Here is a 21,782-nt window from a genome sequence, read left to right on the forward strand (position 1 = left end):
GATTTACTTCTTTTAAGATTTATTGAGTGGTCTGCCTGCCTGTATATATGTGCACCATATACATGACATGTCCCCAAAGGCTGGAAGGTGTCAGAACTCCTGGAACTGGAGTTATAGAAGGCTATGAGTTGTTATGTGGGTGCTGGAAACTTAACCCAGGCTCCTCTACAAGAGCAGCGAGTGGTCTAAACAGCTGAGCCACCTCTTTGACCCCTATATAGGTTGGCAAGACAGCATGCCAGAGCACACATGATCAAAGGACAATGTGTGGGACTCCTTTCCTCCCATCGTGTGGGTTCTAGGGTTGAATCAGGTCACCAGGCTTGGTGGCAAATACCTCTACCCACTGAGCCATCTTACCAGTGTTGGACAGTTCCAATTCAAATCTACTCCTCAGTCATCCTGCTTCAGGGTATGAGGGCGACTCAGCTAGAACTGGGTATATGTAAAACTATGTCTTCAAGTAAGTTTTTAAGGAGAATCCCCTACTTGCCATCGTATGTCTGTGGATAATTGAGGGGGTGCATATGATTAAAAGGAGATGAATTATGGGAAGGGACATGTGAGTGAACAAAGGCTGTCAATCAAAGTAAGAGAATCATCCAAACTATGTTCCTAGTAACCAAACTCCTCCCTCTTTAAGCCCCAAGAAAGAAAGCTCCAAACAGTAACTGGAGCCTCCCGTGAGTGAGTGTCCTGGGAGCACCTTCACTCCTGTGGCCTTCTTGTAATGTATTTGAACCTGTGTGCAGACTACGTGGGCTTACATCTGTTTTATTTATTCTTGAATAAGAGGCCAAGAACCTGCAAACACTCAGCTCAAGTTCTGACCACTGGAAACACATCTGGCAGACCTAGCCAGGAGGTAAGAAAATAACATTCTTTCCTGTCTTAAGGTTAGAAAACTTCTCTACTTTGTCCTTTCACTATGAGGTCTGTGCCTCACAGCAGGCTGAACTAGCAAGTTTGGTTGGAAACCCTGCTTTTAACTGTTTAACCTGAGCTCCTTGATCACCGAAAACAAATGTTCTAAAGACAGGAGCAGCCAAGCAGGGAGAGTGAAGAGGGGTCCTCATTCAGGGAGGAAGTTTATTTCCTGGTGTTCCAAGAAAGTAATCCTAAGGAACTAACCAGGGCTCATGGGGGCTCACAGAGACTAAATGCTAATCAGGGACCCCTGACCTAGGTCCTCACCATGTTACGGTTGTGTAGCTTGGTGTTCTTGTGGGACTCCTAACAGTAGGAACTGGGGCTGTTTCTTTTGCCTGCTTTTAGGACCCCTTTCCTCCTAATGGGTGGCCTTGATTTTGAGGGCTTGTGCCTAGTCTGATTGTAATTTGATATGTCATGTTTGGTTGATATCCTGGGAGGCTTACCCTTTTCTGAAAGGAGTAGATCTTGGGAAAAGGGGGTGAAGAGGGAATATGAGGAAAGGGGGAAGAGGAACTGCAGTTGGAATGTAATATATGAAAAAAGAAGAAGAAGAAAGTCTGGTGTTTCTGCCTTTATTTTGTGTCTCCCGCCCTTTAAATTATCCGCACGCCTCCACACACAGGCTTGTGAACCACTCAAGCAAAACCACAGTACAATTATAAATCATGTTCTTAATGTCTGGATTTCAGCAACAGATGCTTTGTAATTTAGACACGTGTGGAATTAAAGAGAAGGAAGAAATGGAGGAAAAAAGAAATCTATGTTGCACATTCGGTTCGACTTTGGAGAGCAGAAACAATCTCAAAGGAAGGTGGGCGACCTCGGTCTTAGTCTCAGGAGTAAAGATCTAATAAAATCATTTCAGGTCCATGTAAGACCAAATCGAAAGCAGCAGGAAAGGGAAGAGAAGGAAAACAACTGCAAGACTGCAAGTGGTTGTAGCTGGGTTTGGCAGCGGCCTCCCGTCCCTGGCCTGTGCACAGCAGGGACTGCACAGGGCAGGCTGATAGAGTGCCAGTCTGGTCCTGTGGGACCTGGGCCAATGCCCTATGGCAGCTGCCCAAGCAGAGCTGGAGGGAAGGGGAGGATGAGCAGGTGCCTCCCCTGTGAGCTCCTCCAGGATTCTGTTTCTGTTCTTTAAAATGAAACCTAACTTGGAAAATAGGGACTGAGGGACAGCCGTGAGTTCAATTTCAGCCTGTACAAAGCAAGTTCAAGGTCATCTTGTGCTACATGACACAGCATGTCTCCCACTTCATAAAAACAGACTGAGGTCACCATTGGAAATTCTTACATTAGTATTAAGTCTAACAGATAACATCAGAAAGGGCCAGTTCTACAAATATGTAAAAATGATCAATTACAGCCATTAGAGTGAGCAGACAGGATCAAAGTGGAGAGTAAGTCGATACCTGAGAATTTATCCTCTATGATGACAATCTAAAAAAAAAAAAGAAAGTGGGCTGATGTTTTGTCTGCATACATTTCTGGTACCACGTGGCTGTCTTGTGACTGCAAAAGCCAGAAAGGGGCATCAGTTACTCTGGCCCTGGAGTGAGGTGGCCGTGAGCTGCCACAGGGTGCTAAGTGCTCTACTACTGAGCCTCTCTTCAGCTCCTGACAGTTTTTGTTTAACGGCACACAACACACACACGAAGTTTGACAATTATTCCAGGGCAGATGAGAGGGCTCACAGGATAAGGGCATTTATTATGCAATTGTGACAACTTCTGCTTGATCCATGGAACCCATGGAAAGATGGACATAAACAGACTCCAGAGTTGTTTTGACTGCCACACACACACCATGGTGTATGGGCACCCCAAGACGGACGGATGGACAGACACACATACACACACACTCGCACACTCACACACCCACAGTTGCACATACTACCACCAACACCGTACACAAAGTGAAAGTTTTAAATTATGCTTTATCATTTAATACTACTCCACTAAAAACTGTTAATATGGAAAACACAAAAACAAGGCTAGGCATGGTAGCTTATGCCCATATTCCTGGCGTTCAAAAGGCAGGAGGAACTGTCTCGAAGTCAGGGACAGCCAGGGAGGCACAGGGAGATGGTTCCAAAACACAAGGAAGGACGCTGAAGAGGGAGCTCGGACGTTAAGGACACTTGTTCTTGCAGAGGACCTGGGCTCAGTTTCCAGCTCACACATGGTGGCTCACAGCTATTCACAGCCCCTGCTCCAGCAGGGTCACTGGCTTCTGATCCCTGTGGGCATCAGGGATGCATATATAGGCACGGAGGCAAAACATATCATAAAAATAATTACATCTAAAATTTCTTTTTTCAGCAAATGAAACTGAAAAGTAAAAGCAACCCCAGCAGGGTGAGGGGCAGGAGAGGAACGGGTCCTCTACACATGTAATTTTGGTTTCCTGTTCACGTTTTCTACCCCCAGCACGTACTGTAAGAGCCTCTGTGGCCTTCCTGGTCACTGCCTGTATGGCTGTAGTAGTTAATACTTTGTAGTTCTCCAAGGTTCTGTACACAGTGTACACTGTTCCATCTTAGCTACCACCTTCTCCTCAGGTCCTTAGCCACCAGAGTGTAACCAGTTTAACTTTACTGAGGATGTGAGGTGACTCTTGTTTGACAGACACAACCTTTATTCTCTTTAGATGGCCTCCCTCCTTTATGACTAAATTCTCAGCATCACCACTATAGAGTATAATACGGTAAAGGCATTTGCTTGTCAGTATGTCTTCCCTTCTGTTAAAGGGTGGAGACTAGACTACATCCTGTGGTTATTTCCTGTGATAATCTATAAGTAATGAACGCATAGCTTCCTTTTCCACCAGGCAGGCAGTCTACAAGAGATCCTAATACCACAGCACGGCCCTAACCTCTGCTTTACTCTTTAGTCTCCTCCACACAGCAGCAGTTCCAGGAGGGTAAAAGATTAGCTTTGTTTGCTGGGTGCACAAGTGTTTATAAATTAGACTTTCCACAAATATGTACCAAATAAATTATGAGTAAAAAGAAAAAAACAAAGTTTAAAAAGAAGTATAGAAAACTTGCCCTATAGTATTTCTAGCCCTGTATTTTAATATACCACTCAATATAATAAAAACATAAGAAAATTTATTAAAATTTTAAGGCAAAAATCATAATTTCAAAAGGTTAGACCTATGTCAGGTCAGGTGTGCTGACGAATGGTCATGCTCTTGAAATTCAAAATCAGACCCAATAGTATCACTTTCAGAATGTTCTAGCAGATTGGGTTTACTTTTGACACTCTTTGATGAGACAGTCACTATTCTATTTTCTTTCTTGATAGAAACACATTTTTTCAAAGATTCACTTTTAATTGGCTCATTAAGCAAAGACCTCTTTTCCCCAGGTCCTTTGCCTTTTGAGTTCACCGGGGAGTCGGAGTCGGAATGCAGGTCCTTCCTGGAGTGTCTCTCAGCAGACAGCCTTCTGGAGGGCTCGCTTGCTGTGCTCCCTTTGCCTGAAGAAGACCTGCTGTGCTTTGACAACACCACCTCTTCTAGACTTCTGCCTCCTGAAATGCCATCTGCTGAAGGAGAGCCTGTTATAGCAATGAATCCCACTGCAGAGCCCTCCTGCTGCTCCAGGGCTACAACCCCCAGGTGGTCTCGAGAAGCTCCTGCTGCCTCTTGTGTGGAAGCTGGAACCTGGTTGGTGTCGAGAGGTAAAGGAACCATAGATCACTTGTAATCTTCTGAAACTACGAGGAAAACACCAAAGCCTGAGAGCACTACAGGGGTGGAAACCTCATTGTAACTGTGACTGTGTGTGTGTGTGTGTGTGTGTGTGTGTGTGTGTGTGTGTGTGTGGTGGGGGCACAGGATCCATGGACATAGGATCCATGGAGCTACAGTTAGAGGTGGTTGTGAGCTAGGGACTCTACTCAAGTCCTCTAGGAGAGCTGCAGCTCTCTCAACAGTCAGGCCGTCTCCAGCCCTGTAACTGGGATCTTACTAAGCAGTCAGTTCATCACTCAGAAGATTCTCCAGTCATACGTTTTCTTATAAGATGCCATGTGATTGGCAACTCAAAATTATATCTATATCCAGAGTTAGCTGTGTACTTTTAGAATTTTTTGTTCTCTAAAATTAGCTTCAATTTTCCACATTAAAAAAAAACAAAACAAAACTATTCTAAGAAACCTAATTCCTAGCCTCTCTGTGTATGTGAAGCATCCAAGGTGTGGCATGACTGAGCACCCAAGCCAGCAGCCCCTCAGACATGTCTTAGACTGGCTGTTGAGTCTTGGTGAGGCAGAAGGAAAATATAGGGGCGGTAGGGCTGGGGTGGCGGGGGTGTGTGTGTCCTGTGATGGCTAACCTTTCCATCCATTAACTGGGGCTGTAAGCACACCAGTCTGTCTAGATTACTGATCTCAAATGTTCTCTGCACCAGTACTTGTACCTTTAACAGTGTCCCTTCACTGTATGCTGACTACATAGACGAGACATCAATACAGTAGCCATTACAAAACTTTAAATTCTGATTATCTCTTTACTCTCTTTCTTCAATGAAGATTGCTTATTTCAAGTATAAATTATCATAAAACTTCCAGTTTTGTCTCTTTTCTTTTGAGATAAGGTCTCACTATGAAGTCTCGACTGCTCTGGAATTCATTATGCGGACCCGTCAGTCCCTGCCTCCCAAGCGCCAGGACTAAGGCGTGCATCCCACCATCATGCCCAGCCCCATTTCCTTACTGACAACCATGCAGCTTCTGGAAACAGGCACAGACTTAACTCTGCCAGAGACAGACCGCCATTCCTTTCTCTGACCCAGGGAACTCCTTGCTAACGGCTTGAACCAAGCCTGACAGGTCCACTTACACCGATGTCCTGCATTTGTCCTACAGCAGTCTGCTTCAGATCCAGATTTTCATCTTCAAGCCCTTTCTGTTCTTCCACAGGTGTGTTAACTGTAGAACTCATCTGGGGACGACCTAACAGGTGGAAATCTGACTGATCTATACCAGCCATAGTGGCAAGCTGCCCGAGCCTGCAGACAGGAAGGAGGAGGAAAAGGCACTCACTTGGGAACTTAAATTCACCTATACCCCCAACCATGAAATGGGTGTACAAATGATCACCAAGATCTAAAAATCTTAGATGCCAATGCCTACTTCGGACAGTAGCCCCATCCTAACTGCTACCCTGCTCTGTGACCTCTGGACCAGATCACTCCATCCTCTAAGCACCCCGGTTCCCCTCAGGAATACATTCCATATCACCTGACTGCACAGCAGCCATCGCCGCTGCTTCATTTTAAATACTATCCAACAGGTCCACCTCTGCCGTCTCCATACATTTGACCCTCTCTCCTCAGCTTCCAGAACGGGACTGTTCCCTTCTAGCCACTATGCATTCACCTCAAACACTGCTCCATCAGCCTCCTTGAGCTCTCTCTTAGCAGCTTTTTTTCTTTGACTTTGAGGCTCATGTAGCCCAAGCTAGAAAATTTTTATGTAGTTAAGGATGACTTTGAAGTCCTGCTCCTTCTTCTACCATTGACACACTGGACTGCAGGTGCGTGCCACGGCGCCTGGCTGTCATCTTCTGACACTACTGTTCCTAGGTGAGAACCCTGCCTACTGCTGTGCCTACAGCACCTGTGGAGATCAACTACATCCTGAAGCCTAGGGGTCAGAAGAATTTAACTCAAAACTTAATTAATAAGCAAGATGAATAAGAAGTAAAAAATCTCCTATATATTTTTAAATATTTTCAATGAAATGATCTTTAACTTAGTCTTTTTAAAACTATGTTAAGGGATATATTTATAGCAGACAAAACTGTATACAATTCATATGCCTTAACCTAGACACCCAAGTCTTCTTTATGTTACTATTTTATGATGGGTGGGCTTTCTAACAAGGCAGGTTTACCATTCTGCATTTCTTTTAAAAGGAATGCTCCACTAAAAAGCAAATCAAACATACTGTTGATAATCATGTTAAATGTCTTGTGGAAGCTAAAAATCGTCAAGTTCCTCAGCAAGCTCCAATTGAAGCCAGTGAAGAAAGAATGGCCACCCTCCAGATATACCCGGCATCTTTAAGGAGATCCAAAAAGGCATGGAACTTCTGAAAAGAATTCTCGATGCTGCCCAAGACTCCTTCATCGTCCAGGATCATGCTCGTCAATGACTGTGCTTGAAGGGCTTCAGACAGGGAGAAATTTATATTTCTTAGCTGGGCATTTTCATGTTCCAGCTACAAAAGAAGGTTGAGAATGTACAGTGTGATTTCCTCACAATTGTCTAGAAAAGTTCTCAATACCTAAACTAAAACATTTAAAAGTGTACTTATTATTACATTGATTTCTACCATCTAATTAACTAATCTAATTCTCAATCAATGAAGACATTAACCATGACACATGATGATCGCACGGAGACACTTGGTGAAACTGCCTGTAACAGGCAGATGACAGAACAGTCATTGTTTTACTGATGACTTTTCCTAAGAACACATCCCTGCCTGCCGAACTCCACACTGGACCACTGTGCAGCAGAGATCTAACCACCAGGGCTCATCTCATATTAGAAAACACAAGTCTGATCTAAGCAAAGCTATAACCCTGCTGTACTTAATCTACTAAGGACTGATCTCAACATACCAACCTTTTAAAAACATATATGTATGTATGTATTGCTCATGCATGGGCAACATGTATGTGGAAGTCAGTTCTGCCGTTCCATCATGTAGGGATTAGGATCTAACTCAAGTGGCTGGCTTGGCAGCAAGGCCAACCTTGCAGGCCCTGAGGTATACTGTGCTTATGTTAGAGCCTTCATGCTCAGCCACCACGCTCACTCCGTGCAGTTCTCTGTAGCTTCTTGCTCTCTTCTCAGGCAGCATATGTGCCCAACCCTGACATTTCTCAGAAAGGCAGTTTACTTAACACACTTTTGGCATGTCTTCCAGTGTACAATTCTCGTTACAATACATACATTTTGAAGATGCTTCCTTACATTTACTTTGTAGTTAAAAAAGCACTACCATAAAACTTGTCAGTGTTATGCAAAGCAGTCCGACAGTCTAGTCCAGTGCTCACAGTACAGACTTCTATCTCCCGTGGCATTCTTCATTCCCTTAGATGTCTAAGTCTAACTTCAAACACCCAAGTCTGGCCAGCACAGTCCCCTAGCCTCAGCCACCCAGCACTGGCACTACCGCCATCACAAGACTTCTTAGAGTTTTCGCTTTACTAATTCACTATGAGAAGACAGCCTCACCACTCACGCTCCATACACAGTATAAGCCTGATAAACCCAAAAGCCAGGAGGGAGGGGCAAGCTATTTCTTATATTTTTTACAATGTACTTTTTGGAACATGTTTAACGACACTAAATGAATGAATGCAAGGTTAAAACAGTCGACTCAGTGCACAACACACTATGCCTTATCATTTTCAGGTATTTTAAAGTCTGTAAGTACAGAACAACTTGAAACCAAAACAAAATCAACAAATAACTCCATATGGGAGAAAGACTTACCTCACTGATGCGCTTCTCAGCTTTGAGGCGGGTCACTCTCTCCTCCTTTAGCTGCTTTAGGCACTCCTCCAGCTTCTCCTAGTCAGAAGAAATGGAGTAATTCTTACAGGTAACTATGCTCTGATCCCGCCCTCTCCCAGCTACATAGGCCACTAAGAACTTAGGGCCAGAGCCAGAAGTAACCTCGGGCAGGGGGATGACGTCACTACTAATACCACCAACTGCAGGTAATTACTAAAATGTATCAAGTTAGCACATTACAGAATCGCTTATATCCTACTCTAACCTAAGAGTTGCAGTGCTTACTATAGAAAAATAGAGACATATAACAGTGAATCACCAATAAGAAATTAAAGTCACGAAAGGAAGTCTTATTTGTGGGTTTTTCATAATAGATAATTCTGTATCATTCTTAACATAACAAAATCATGCAACTGTAACAAAAATGCATACTTAAAAATGTAACACTTTTAAAGCACTCTATTGTATGGGAAGCATTATGCTTAGTTCTCTAGGTACTCCCTAACTTAACCAACAACTCTCTACAAGAAAAGCAGGACTACCCGCTAGGGCAGCAGGAGCAGCACATCCTCCATTGGCTGCAGATGGCATTGAATTCGGAGCAGTCCTGGCTACACAAGGGCTGACCCTGCTCTCCCCCAACACCAGAGGCTGGAAGTACAGGTAAGCCACCAAACACTTTGCATTTATGCTGATTCTGATCTAAACTATAGACCTTAAGTTTTAATGACAAGTAGTTAAACACCGAGCTAACGCCCTAGCCCCTGGGCTTTTATTTTAAAGGCTTCTGAAAATTTACTTAAACACAGAATTTTAATTTAGAAGTTTAGTTTGGAGCCATTGAGATAGGTCAGTAGCTAAATTTCTGGCACTCACAGAGTAGCTCATGATTGTTTCCAGGGTATCTGATCCCTTTTCTGGCCTATTACTAGACACACATGTGGTTAATACATACATGACCTCAAAACATTCACATACATAAAATAAAAATCTTTTAAAAAGTAATGTTATATATTTAAGGAAAACAAAGATATAAAATATCTAAGTGTGTGTCAACAAAGTTGTTTCCCTTTCAACAAACTGTTTTAAAATATTTCTTCAATGGAAAATTTGAGTAATTTTATACCTATTTATTCAGTAATTTTATACATAATTTTATTCAGACTGTATATCTGAATATTGCAAAATGCTTTGATCATATCAAATTCCTTTTCACTTTAAAGATTGATCTTTAAAAACCTTCTGCCGAGTGTGTGGGGACAGATTTCTGTATGTGCGTGCAGTGCCTGTAGAGGGAGAAGAGGGCACTGGGCTCCCTGGAACTGGAGTTACAGGGAGTTGAGAGCCACCACTACTGACAAGAGCAGTAGGAACTGAATTCAAGTCCTCTGGAAAAGCATCACATGCTATTAGCTGCTGAGCCCCTTTTCCAGAGCACGACTAATAGTTCCTAAAACTAAAATGTATAGTACATTTTATGGCATGCTGCTGTGTATGTGAGGCACACATGTGTTAGTGTGTACATATATGGAGGTCAGACAACTTCTCTTCCACTTTGGGGAAAGGGGGATCCTGGCGATGGAACTCAGGTTATGAGGCTTGGCACCTTCTACTGAGCCATCTCACCAACACATAAAATTCATTCATGGACAGACATTGTAAGCTCCGGTGTTTATGACTCACTTAATGATTTAACGCACCCACCACAGCTTGAGAAAGGAGACTACAGAGCGCCTTTCCTTTGCAAGCCAATGAGCTTCCTGAACTCACGTATATGGCACAAATGAAGGGCTACCAAAGTCCCACCCAATCAGGGACAATCTCTTGACATCTCCATTTCTGACTGGCTCTCCGCAGCCCAGCCAAGTGTAATGACACGGAACAGCTTCTCCCCCTACTGGAGGGAGTCAGACAGTGCAAGATTTGTGTCAAGTGTTCCTCCTCTCAGCACTCTTTTTGAAATAGTAGCTTACTATGTAATTCTGGACTCTAACTCTCCATCCTCCTGCCTCAGCCTCCTGGTTCAGAGGTATGTATCAGAAAACATTTTGAGGACCTGAATACCCGTGTCCTGACAACTTTCCGACACATGCCTAGGATTTGACAGTGCTTCCAGCAACGAAGCCCATGTACTGGATGGTTTTACGTCAACTCGACACAAGCTGGAGTCATCAAAGAGGAAGGAGCCTCAGTTGAGGGAGTGCCTCCATGAGATCCAACTGTAAGGCATCTTCTTAACTAGCGATTGAAGGGGAGGGCCCAGCCCATTATGGGTGGTGCCATCCCTGGACTGGAGGTCCTGGGTTCTCTTAGAAGGCAGGTTGAGCAAGTCATGTAAAGCAAGCCAGCAAGCAGCATTCTTCTATGGCCTCTGCATCAGCTCCTGCCTCCAGGTTCCTGCCCTGCCGGAGTTCCTGTCCTGACTTCCTTTGGTGATGAACAGCAATGTGGAAGTCTAAGCTGAACAAACCCTTTCCTCCCCAACTTGCTCTTTGGTTATAGTGTTTTGTTGCAACAACGGAAACCCAAACTAAGCCAGCCTATCACTCTGATATATCACATCTACTATGACTCACTTTCACCATGGAAACTGTAAGATGTGTGAAGAAGAGAAACATCTTTTATTAAGCATTTATTCTATCACCTCTTATGTCTAGCACAAAGAAAGCAGGCAATAAGGAAGGAAGAAGGAAGGAAGGAAGGAAGGAAGGAAGGAAGGAAGGAAGGAAGGAAGAAAGGAAGGAAGGGGCGAGCCTTGGCTATATAAGATGTGTTTAAGAATATGGTTTTCTTCAAATGAACAAGTGGAGAAGCTTCCCCTCATCCTCTAATCTCCATTTCTTTGCTTAAGAGTTAGTAGTTAAATTTTGGTTTTTGATTTTTTTCCCCCCTAAAACCTGAAACTTCTCTGGGGGCAAAGTCCTGACCCATTAACTAGCAAATTCTATAACTCTGGGTACTGATTTCCTTATCTACTGAATACGTAGTGATTAAGTAAGTTAGCACAAATACAAACTCAGAAGAGTACATGGAATGCATAACTGATCAGTGCAAAATGAATGAACACGTGAATTCAGTCAAAATGAATGAACACGTGAATTCAGTCAATATAGACAGGCTTGTGATCAGTCTGTTCCCACACGCACATTCAGCACTCTAGGGCAGCCACCACCTGAGGCAGGCTTTTAGCCACAGACATGCACAGAAGGAAGTCTTCAGAGAGTACTCATGCAATGACCACCTAAGACTACAACTCCCAGCACCACCCTCAGACCCTCAGGAAGCAACGTCTGGCAGGTCCCATTTCCAACTGCACAGTGAACACAGTTAGGTTCCCTCCAAGCTACAGGCTGCCCCAGCACTAATTCTAAGTGATGGCTTCCCATGTTGTACTGAACTACACTTCTTTCCACTCGCTTTCTCGTTTAGTTAAGTGAGAATCCCTTTTACTGTCTTTACTGTGAGCTTACACATTTTATCTGATTCTCAAAGTGAATATACACTAAAAGGGTCCTCAATACACTTTGAATAAGAAACTCTCTAGCTGCAGTTCCTAGCCTTGGTCTTCCTCAGTGACTACAGACACTTCTGATGTATTGTCTCCTGGGCTTGGTCACAGATCGGAATAGAAAGCTTGCCTGCCATGGATAAAGTATAGTTTCCAGCATTTAAACAATCAGAAGGAAAACAAAAAAGAACCACCCATTAAACTGACCAAGCTCTCTCTCTCAGATCTCTGGAGAAGAAAACCAATACAACCCCCTGAGAACAACGTTAAGGGTTCAAAGCTCCTCTGCACCTTAGCAGTGAACCAGCCAGGCTCTGTACAGACTGCGGTGCTGTACTTACAAGATGAAAAGTGTTCCTATGTGGTCCACACAGGTTCTCTCCTAAGAGTCTATAATTTTGTAAGTGATTACTCTATATAAGTATTCTGAATTTTAGTTGTAAAAAAGTATCTGTGGCATAGATCTTCAGGGGATATGTCATGCTCAGGACTGAACCTAAGGCCTTTTATGCTGGCCAGGAAATTGGTTTGCCATTAAAGCTATATCCTATAGCTGGCTTTAAACAGAATAAATAAAATAGGGAACTGCCCTTCAACCATTAATGACATTTTAAGAAGACGCCATCTGGGAACTACTAGGAACTAGAAGTCTGGTCCCTACCTACACACAAACCAGCTGGACCTTGACTGTGGACGTCCTTGCTCTCAGAAACGTGAAAATCAAATCTCTGCTGTCTGAGGCCAACAAACAAACAAACAAAGAAACAAACAACAACAGACGGACAGCCATTTCTGCATTTGTGAGTGCTACACCAAGACAGACCTAGTTTTAAGCAGTCACTGTGGGGCTGGTGGTGTGGCTCAGTGATAGCATAGTATGAGGTTTTGAGTTCAAACCCAGGTCCCAGCACCTTGCCCTGATTACATGTGAATCATGTCACCCACAAGAAAAACTAAGACTGTCCTAGAAGATAAGGTCTCCCAGAACTTACTACAAATCAGCTCCAATTTAAAGTCCAAATAAAGCTTATGTTTAAGGTACAAAAATCTAAGTAAGCTAAATTTTCTTTTTTGTTTACCTAAACAGAAAAATGCCCAGTTTTAAAATAAAGCATAGTTTCTTAGTTTTTTAATATCATGAATACCAGTAACAAACGTTTTTTTCAAAGCCAGGGGTGGCAGCTTACATGGGAGGCTAGGAGAAGAGCAGAAACCCAAGGCCAGCCTGAGATACAAGGACTTCAAGGACAACTGGAGCTACGTAAGACGCTATCTTAGAACAAAAGAAGCTCTTTCCAATTTTACTTTACTAAAAACAGTTATATTTCAATCACGATAAGAAGGTTCAGCTAGTACTATCGTCAGTTTCCTGGCCTTTCAAATGACAGAGCTGGCTGAGGAGGTTTAGCCCAGTCAACGCCAGGCCACACAAGCATAAGGACCTAAGGTGAGCCTCAGAGCATGGGAAGAGGCAGGGTGTGGTGGTGGACACTCCCAAGCTCAGCACCCAGAAGAACGTGGGCAGATCTCCGGGGCTCACTGGCCAGGCTGACAGCAAATTCTGAGCCACTGAAAGACTTTATCTTAAAACCAAATGACTTCCTCAAACAACAAACCCAGTGTGGATAACAACCAAGGAATGACAGCTAAGGCTGTCCTCAGGCCTTCACATGCATATATAATGAGCACGTGTATAGATACACACACACACACACACAGCTGACGATGTGTCAGTACTCGATTTCCTTAAGTTATTGTATGGTCACTAAAGTTCTCATTACAGTTAATATTCTGATTCTAAGAAGAGGAAAAATTGGTGCCATGTTTTATTTTGTATCGTACACAACTCTTATCTCACCTTGTTCTGTACCACTGAGGAGACTAAGAGTTAAAACAGAGGTCAAACGGACTCCAATGAGCTGCCTGGGTTTGCTTCACAATCAAGCTTTGCCAAGAAGTGATTACACTTTGAGATGGTCTTTGCAATGGTCGCTGTACCTGTAATGTTTCTTGTCTTATGCTGGTTTTCTGAGGCACTTCATGGACACTTTCTGAAGAATCCTCAGACTCGTCAGTTTCGGAGGATGAAGGACTTTCTACTGTCACAGTCACAGGGAAATCTGATTGCTTAAATAAAGAGGACATGACTTATTAATACCATAAGCCAAATACTAAACACCAGAGGACACCTAATCAAATCGATCTGTCTAAAATACCAAGTGATCTTCTAATAAATCTATCTCACTGGTGCTTAGCCTAAAACAATTAGTAACAGAAAAATGCCACTAACACATTCTTGCTGTTACTACAAAACCACGTACTACACATGGCTGATTACTGTTTGGCATTACACGTATTTGCTAAGTCCCTCCTAGACAAATCAAGTGGGGAGCCAAAACAACACTTCCTTTGCAGGTCAACTTTTATACCACGGATGAAAAATTTATTCTCTACTGTGAGACATGAAGAGTGCAGAAGCATAACTCTTAGGAGGAAAAGCATGAACAGAGTATGAAGTTACAGTGTAATTAATACATACTAGAATGGGTTTAAAATTAAATCACATCCACATACACACTGAAGCAGCCCACCTCATCCCTTCCTCATCCTGCAGCCTGAGCTAGGGGAGGACCAGTCTGATTCTGTCCAGCTTCAGTGAGGTTTCCCTCTAGCTTAAACTGACGTGCTCACAACACTACTGAAAATGTACAGACTGAACCAGTGCAGGGACAGCTTTGCAGGATGAGCAAACTCTCAGTGACAGAACAAGATGGCGTCCTAACACCTCAGTGTATAGACTGTAGTGCTGACACACAGGATGGTACAGTAGATGCTCTCCTCCTCCTCTTTAGACATCTGTGGCCTCTATGACCAACTACAGGAGGAGTGAGTGTGTGTCTGTGTATGTGTGAGTGGGTGTGAGTGTGTGTGTGTGTGTGTGTGTAGACATGTTTTAGGGATGAGCCCCATAACAGTAAGAAACAATGGTCAAACCTATTGTGAACACCAGCTTCTATGTTGCCTGGAGAAATGGGGCGTCTACGGATGAAATCACAAGGCCTCCCCAGCGTGCCATATGCATAGAGGTACAATGTCCTGTACCAAGGCACCGGGACAGGAATCAGAGACTTTAAATACATGTATTTCAGGAAGGGAAATCCATTTTACAAGGCTCCTTTCAGTTGACCCTGCTCTTTCCCTACTCTGATCCCTTCTGTTAGATATATGACACATACGTACCTGCAGGTGATTAGACAGATCATGAGTTTTGATTAATGGAAAACTCCTAAAAGGATACCAACAAATTCAGTTATATTTGATGTATGCACACTACAAGATCAAACTTATTTGTATTACGTACACTATTCATATAGAACCAGAGTACTAAACACCTCAAAATAAGCTATGGAAAACCAAACAGACTGAGCGGAATGGCTGACGGTTACTGTGCACATTCAGCTCCTGGGGATCCACACTCTTTAGTTATCTCTTAGGGCACTCTGGGCAGAGGCTGTGCATGAGCCGGCCCCTTCCGCTTCCAGAATCAATAGGAGAACTACGCAATAGAAGTTCCCGAATAACAGCTGTCAGGACTAAGGCAAGGAAAGAACACCTTACCTGTTTCTTCTTGCACGTTCTGCCGTGCGCCAGGGCAAGAAACCAGACGCGCCTGGAGGCAGAGGGTCGGGAGCATAGGAGTCTTTACTGAGCCCATGTTTCCTCCCATTACTCACGGGTTTCTTTGTAGCTAAACCTAGGTCCAAAGAAGTAATTAAAGAAATGCACTAAAGCTCTACAGAGTACCATTCACACTGCTAACACAACACAATGAACAACGGACCATGACACTAAAACCACTGCAGTGCGGATAATTTATAAACTTTTAGAACAGGGTCTCCCAGGGTAGTTCAGGCTATACTTGAACTCACAACCCTTACAAGTGTATGTATTACAGGAATACCTGCAAATAGGCTAAAGGTTGCTAAGATGACGTTGTCCTCAATTTCATGGCTTTCAGTCCCCACATGAGTTAACACACACACACACACACACAGAGACAGAGAGAGAGAGAGAGAGAGAGAGAGAGAGAGAGACAGGAGACAGAGACAGAGACAGAGAGAGAACAAATACAAAATTTATCAAAAAACAAAAGGATGAAATGAGGGGCTCATATTAATGTCTTAAACATAAAATACATGTAGCAGCTAAATCCATATATTAACACTTAATTAGAACAAATCCTCATATTCACTTTTAAGTTTTTGTCATTGAAAACAAATAACAAAGGTTTACTACAACAGTTCTATTTCATCTCAGTCCGAGAGTTTTAGGTCAGTCTTCTAGTGAGATCCTGTTCCAAAAAAACCCCCAAAATTTAATAAAAGCAAAATAAAACAAAATAGTTGATGTGCTTATCTTTCTGGCCTCTTTTACATGTTAGAACTTCTTTACAGAGTTGGACTGCCATCTAAGTTACTGCATGTGCAGTAACATAGGACATATTTCTTTTAAAGTTAGTTTTTAAATATTTATTCTTATTTTATTTGAATTGGTGATTTGCCTGCATGGATGTCTGTGTGAGGGTGTCAGATCTTAGACTTACGGACAGCTGTGAGCTGCCACACAGGTGCTGGCAATTGAACCCAGGTGCTCTGGAAGCGATCAGTGCTTTTAACCATGGAGGCTTCTCCCTAGTCCCCCAACGTTAATTTTCGTAAAATTACACTGCTTTGTGTATGCATGCTGTGGCACCTAGGTGGCAATCAGAGAACAACTTGTAGGAGTCAGTAATCTGCTTCCACCACAGGTCCTGAGAACTGATCTCAGACTAGGCTTGGTGGTAACTGCCTTCACCGACTGGCCATACCAGTAGCCTAAAACAGGTATGTCACAGTGTAACTCACTCATAACCACCATTTTCTGCATATATTAATGCAAACATTACATTACAGGAATCTTGTTCATCCTGTGCTATTGCATTTTTCACTTTATTACTATTATTTTTAAGCCAGAGTCTCATGTAGCCCAGGCTAGCATCAAACTTGGTATATAGCTAAAGAACTTCTGATCCTCGATCTTCCCAGTACTTCCATTTTTTTAAGTGGAACATTAAAACTTTCATTTTTTTAAGTGAGAACAAACATCTCAGTCTATGACAGTAGACCACGTATGACTTCTTATAGGCATATATCATTTCATTTCTTTGATTTTCAGAAAATGCTAGCTTTTGTGTGTGTGTTTGTGTGTGTGTGTGTGTGTGTGTTTGTGTGTGTGTTTCAAGACAGAGTTTCTCTGTGTATCTCTGGCTGTACTAGAACTTACATGGTTGCCTAGGCTAGTTGCAAACTCAGAGCTCTACCTGTCTCTGCCTCCCCAGTGCTGGGATTAAAGGCATGCACTATCACCACCAAGCTGTGTTAAAATATTTTTAGTTGAAATAAAAAAAAAAAAACTGGTATGCATCTTGTCAAAAAAAAAAAAAAGTAGTTCTTACCATCAACTTGAACACATATTCCCAATATAACTTATTCAACAACATATAAGCCCTGTCCTTACTAAACTCTACCCAGCAAGACAGCAAGACTGGTCAGCTGACCTCCATGTTTCCAAATAACGGAAACAAACAGCAAAAAAGCCGAGAAATAAAATTCCTCTTAGTGCCCTGTGCACTGCAGCCACAGCTCCACTCTCTCCAGCATCACTAAGAAGCCAATGCCTGCTCTTCTAATGTGTAATGCCTGGCCATGTGTCACTACTAAGGCCACACAAAGGCATAGGCATAGCCTTTTTCTTCATTTTACAATATTATATCAAGCGCCAACTGAAACACTTTGAATTCTTACACTATAACCTTTAGGTAACAGCATGATACCCAATCCCCAGTTACACACTCTATCTGCTGCTAAAATACTGCTGCTCTGAACTTGAAGCTAGCAGACACCTTCTTGACACTGCAAGCACACAACTATTGTTCAGGACACTCATTACTATTTACTACAAATAAACTACTTAATGAAAATGTACTTCTTTTTTGAAAGAAGCTTATATGGCATAGAAAGTTACCACAAACATCTTTCTAGACATGGTTGAGAATAAACATTTTGTTTCTTCTATTTTAGTCATTATGGTTTTAACACACACACACACACACACACACACGTATATATATGTAATATATATGCATGTGTATATGTGTATATATAGATACATTGTGTGTGTGTGTGTGTGTGTGTGTGTGTGTGTGTGTCCCTTTCTTATCAGACCTGGATTTGTTCCACTGTCACTCTTTCTTACCACAAGAACGTTATGTGTGCTAAGGGAATGTGTCCTCAGACTGGACTGTAGCTCAGCTGTTAGGAGTGCTTGCCTGGCATTTATGAGAGTCTAAGTTACACCCTTACTCATCACCCTGTAATCATTGTGGTACTTGTCTGTCACCTCAGCATTCCGGAGGTAAAAGCAGGAGGATCTGAAGTTTAAGGGTACACAGTAAATTCAAAACTATCGTGGGCCAAGACTAGGAGTGTTTTAGAAAATAAGTTATTACAAAGTTTGTGCCTATAATCCCAGCACTTAGCAGGCAGATGCAGGAGAGTCATAGAAAATTCAAAGTCAGTCAGAGGAAGACCATATCTCAAAAGGAAAAAAGAAAAAGTTAAAAAACTTTTTAGAAACACAAAAATATCAGAGCCCAATTACATAAAAAGTATACATTTGGAAGAATCTCAGGTTTATGTTACAAACATTAGTTTTCATCATGTTTTCTCATTTATTATATGAGTGTTTGTACAGTCTGAATGGTGAGTGTGAGCGTGTGTGTGGGTCCACGTGGCTTCTGAGGGTGGAGCTCAGGTTGTCCTACGTGAAGGCTGGTGCCTTTACCTACTTGCTAATCCTTGAATGTTACTGTTACACAAAGAATCTTTCCATTTGTACCCAGTCACAAAACTAATAGCCTAAGTTTCAGATTACCAAATACTTAGAAGTTTATTTAGATACTATAACACATATATACTAGAGGACAGTGTTGGCTAGTTTTATGTCAGCTTAACAGCCAGAGTCATTTGGGAAGAGGCAACCTCAACTGAGAAAATGTCCCCACCAGAATGGCCTGTGGGTAGTGCCACCCCTGGACAAGTGGTCCTGGAGCATCTAGGCAAACAGGGTGTGTAGGGGGTTGGTTTGGTGCTGTTATGCATTCAAACGCTCAATACTGGCCCCTAAGATCTGCCGACCCTCACAGACACCAAAAAATGCTATGTAAACCTTGCTCCCAAGTTATCCCTGAGTGGTTAGTAAAGGTGCCTACAGCCTTGCTGGGCAGAAGAAAAGGATCAGAGGAAAGGTTCCCTAGGCTTGGGGTCTCACGTAGGGACCAGGAGGAGAGTGGGAGAATAAAGAAGGAAGAGGTTGCCACAAGGTAGCGTGGCTCAGGAGCACATGTTCACGAGGGCTGGCCTGATGGACAGGAGCAGCCCAAACGAAACATGGCCGTGATATCTTAGGAGACTCTGACAGGGAAACAGACAATAGCATAGAAGGTTGATCTGCCCAGCTCTAGTGTGCAAAGCTTATTATAAATCTAAACGTCTCTGCATCCTTTATTTGGGAACTAAATGATCTGACGTGTTGGTAGGAACCCCTACTAGATATTTAAAGGCACCAAGGGGGTGTAACTAACATCCAAAACAATAATAACCACTGCAAGGCTGAGCAAGCCGGCAGGCAGCCCTCCCCCACGGCCCCTGCAGCAGCTCCTGCTTCCAAGCTCCTGTCTTGAACTCCTGTCCTTACTTCCTTGGATGACAGACTGTGATGTGGAAGCGCCAACTGAAATAAACTCCCTCCTCCTCAAGTTACTTTTGGCCATGGAGTTTTGTCACACAACAGAAGCCTTAACTAAGACAAAATGCTTTTCTAGCTGGGCATGGTGCTTACCTGAACTGCACTACAACTACTCAGAAATTTAAGATAAAAAATCATAGGTCCCAGGTCAATCCTGGCAACAGAGCAAGAACAAATCTCAAAAAAGCAAGGAACACTTTCCTAAAGTGTTCCAGCTCTAGATCACAAAGCTTGTCTTCAACACTGGTTTATATTATGGTATTTATATCACTGAAATGTGTTATCTGATTCAGTCAATTAAAAGAAAAATCAAGTTGTGAATGTGGCTCAGTGGTAGAGCACTTGCCTCCCATGCATGGGATCCTGGTTCAATCCCAGCACTGTTTGCTAAGTAAGCAAGCATCAGAGAGCACGCCAAATCTCAACTGTAAATTATGAAGAATAATCACCATTCAGGAAACAGTCAACAGGATGAATACTTTATATGTAAAAAGCAAACAGTTGTTAACTTAAAAAACAGTAATGTTTATAATTCTTCCAAAGGATTCATTTGCTATTTCTACCTGCCATGAATTTTCATAACTTGGATTAGAATAATTATAGTGTAGGTCCCAGAATATACTGCAATCAGCACTGGTTATTAACCAAGAGATGAGACCCTACTGTTAACATACTAACACATGGTAGGGTGAGTGCTGGTAACGTAAAAAGCACAGACAGACAGTCATTTACCAACTCGAATAGTAGCTTTTCCTTTTCGACTGCTTCCTAGGATGATGGTTTTCTTTTTCTGCTTAGCGGTTTTGGGCAGTTCCTTCAGTGACGGGGACGTTACCCACTGGTACTGGAAGAGAGACGGGTTGCATCAGATAACAGCACTCAACTTAGTCAGACATGAGGAAGGTGTGCTACACTAATAAAGCTTTGCAATTTCCAGTTCTCAGATTCCAAATTGGATAATGATACAATATATTAAAAAACAGAAAAGCCACCTGATTTTACTTCAGATAGCAGAAGAATATTGACAATTTTACTCAAAGTAGAAGAAACGATAACTAACGGGAACTCTGCCCACAGACTGACAGGAGTCATACCTCTGAAGTTGCACTTCTTCCGTTCTGGAGAACCTTTTTGATAACTGCTTTCATCATAGAATGATCTGAAGTAAAAGAAAAGTGAGGCTGTTCAAGGTGCACCCCAGTGACCGGCTGCCTACCTACAAACAGAAGCCAGCTTCCGCTTTGCCATACAACTAGACGACATACTTATTTCTGCTTTTGAACGCTCTTCTTCCTCACGAGCTTAGTTTATTGTAATGCTGTGCCCACTGTCCACCAGCGCTTTAGGTCTGAAGTGGCTCTGGAACCTCTGCATAGAAAATTAAAGGTTGCACTATCTTACCCTCAGCCCCCCCAAAAGGGCAACCAACTAGCACAGCCAACCCAAGTCAGGACACAGCTAACAGTGTGCTCTGCTCCCGGTCACTCTCATACTGCTACCACCACTGGCTGGGCCTCTGTGCTAGCCTCCTCAGGAAGGAAAGGCTACTCTGACTGAAAGGCTACTCCGATTATGCCTTTGTCTATCGAAGCTCACTTAGCTTTGTCCTTTCCTGGCACCTAACACTGTCAAGTCCCTGGCTCCTGATTCACCACACAGACCAAGATTGATTGATTATTTATTAATTTATTTGCTCATGTGTCTGCTGGCCTGTCTGTCTGGGCACAATGTGTATGCAGGTGCCCACGGAGGGCGGCAGATGGCACTGGATCATCCCTTGGAACTGGAGCTATAGGCGGTTGTAAGTGGTTTGATGTAGGAGCTGGGAACCAAACCTGGGTCACTGCAACTGCACTAAGTATTCTAACCACTGAGCCATCTCTCCAGCCTCTGCCTTGTTTTTCCTCAAATACTCCATCCCTCCTGCCATCTTGTACCTACACATACACACATGCCTGC

The 21,782-nt window shown here is 42.9% G+C and overlaps 1 protein-coding gene across 1 annotated transcript in view; it reads right to left on the bottom strand.

Annotated features, from left to right (window-relative positions):
- Window positions 1-2,849: 2,849 nt before the first annotated feature.
- The window catches only part of Cep78 (centrosomal protein 78), a 28,596-nt gene continuing 9,663 nt past the window's right edge, over window positions 2,850-21,782 (bottom strand). The window contains 10 exon segments of the mRNA XM_032891681.1: window positions 2,850-4,634; window positions 4,637-4,655; window positions 5,782-5,950; window positions 6,997-7,163; window positions 8,450-8,527; window positions 13,977-14,105; window positions 15,219-15,264; window positions 15,597-15,732; window positions 20,556-20,667; window positions 20,918-20,982. Coding sequence (XP_032747572.1) covers window positions 4,096-4,634; window positions 4,637-4,655; window positions 5,782-5,950; window positions 6,997-7,163; window positions 8,450-8,527; window positions 13,977-14,105; window positions 15,219-15,264; window positions 15,597-15,732; window positions 20,556-20,667; window positions 20,918-20,982 — 1,460 coding nt within the window. The 3' untranslated portion in view covers window positions 2,850-4,095.

The sequence above is a fragment of the Rattus rattus genome, chromosome 2 (assembly GCF_011064425.1).
Source record: "Rattus rattus isolate New Zealand chromosome 2, Rrattus_CSIRO_v1, whole genome shotgun sequence".
NCBI lineage: Eukaryota > Metazoa > Chordata > Mammalia > Rodentia > Muridae > Rattus > Rattus rattus.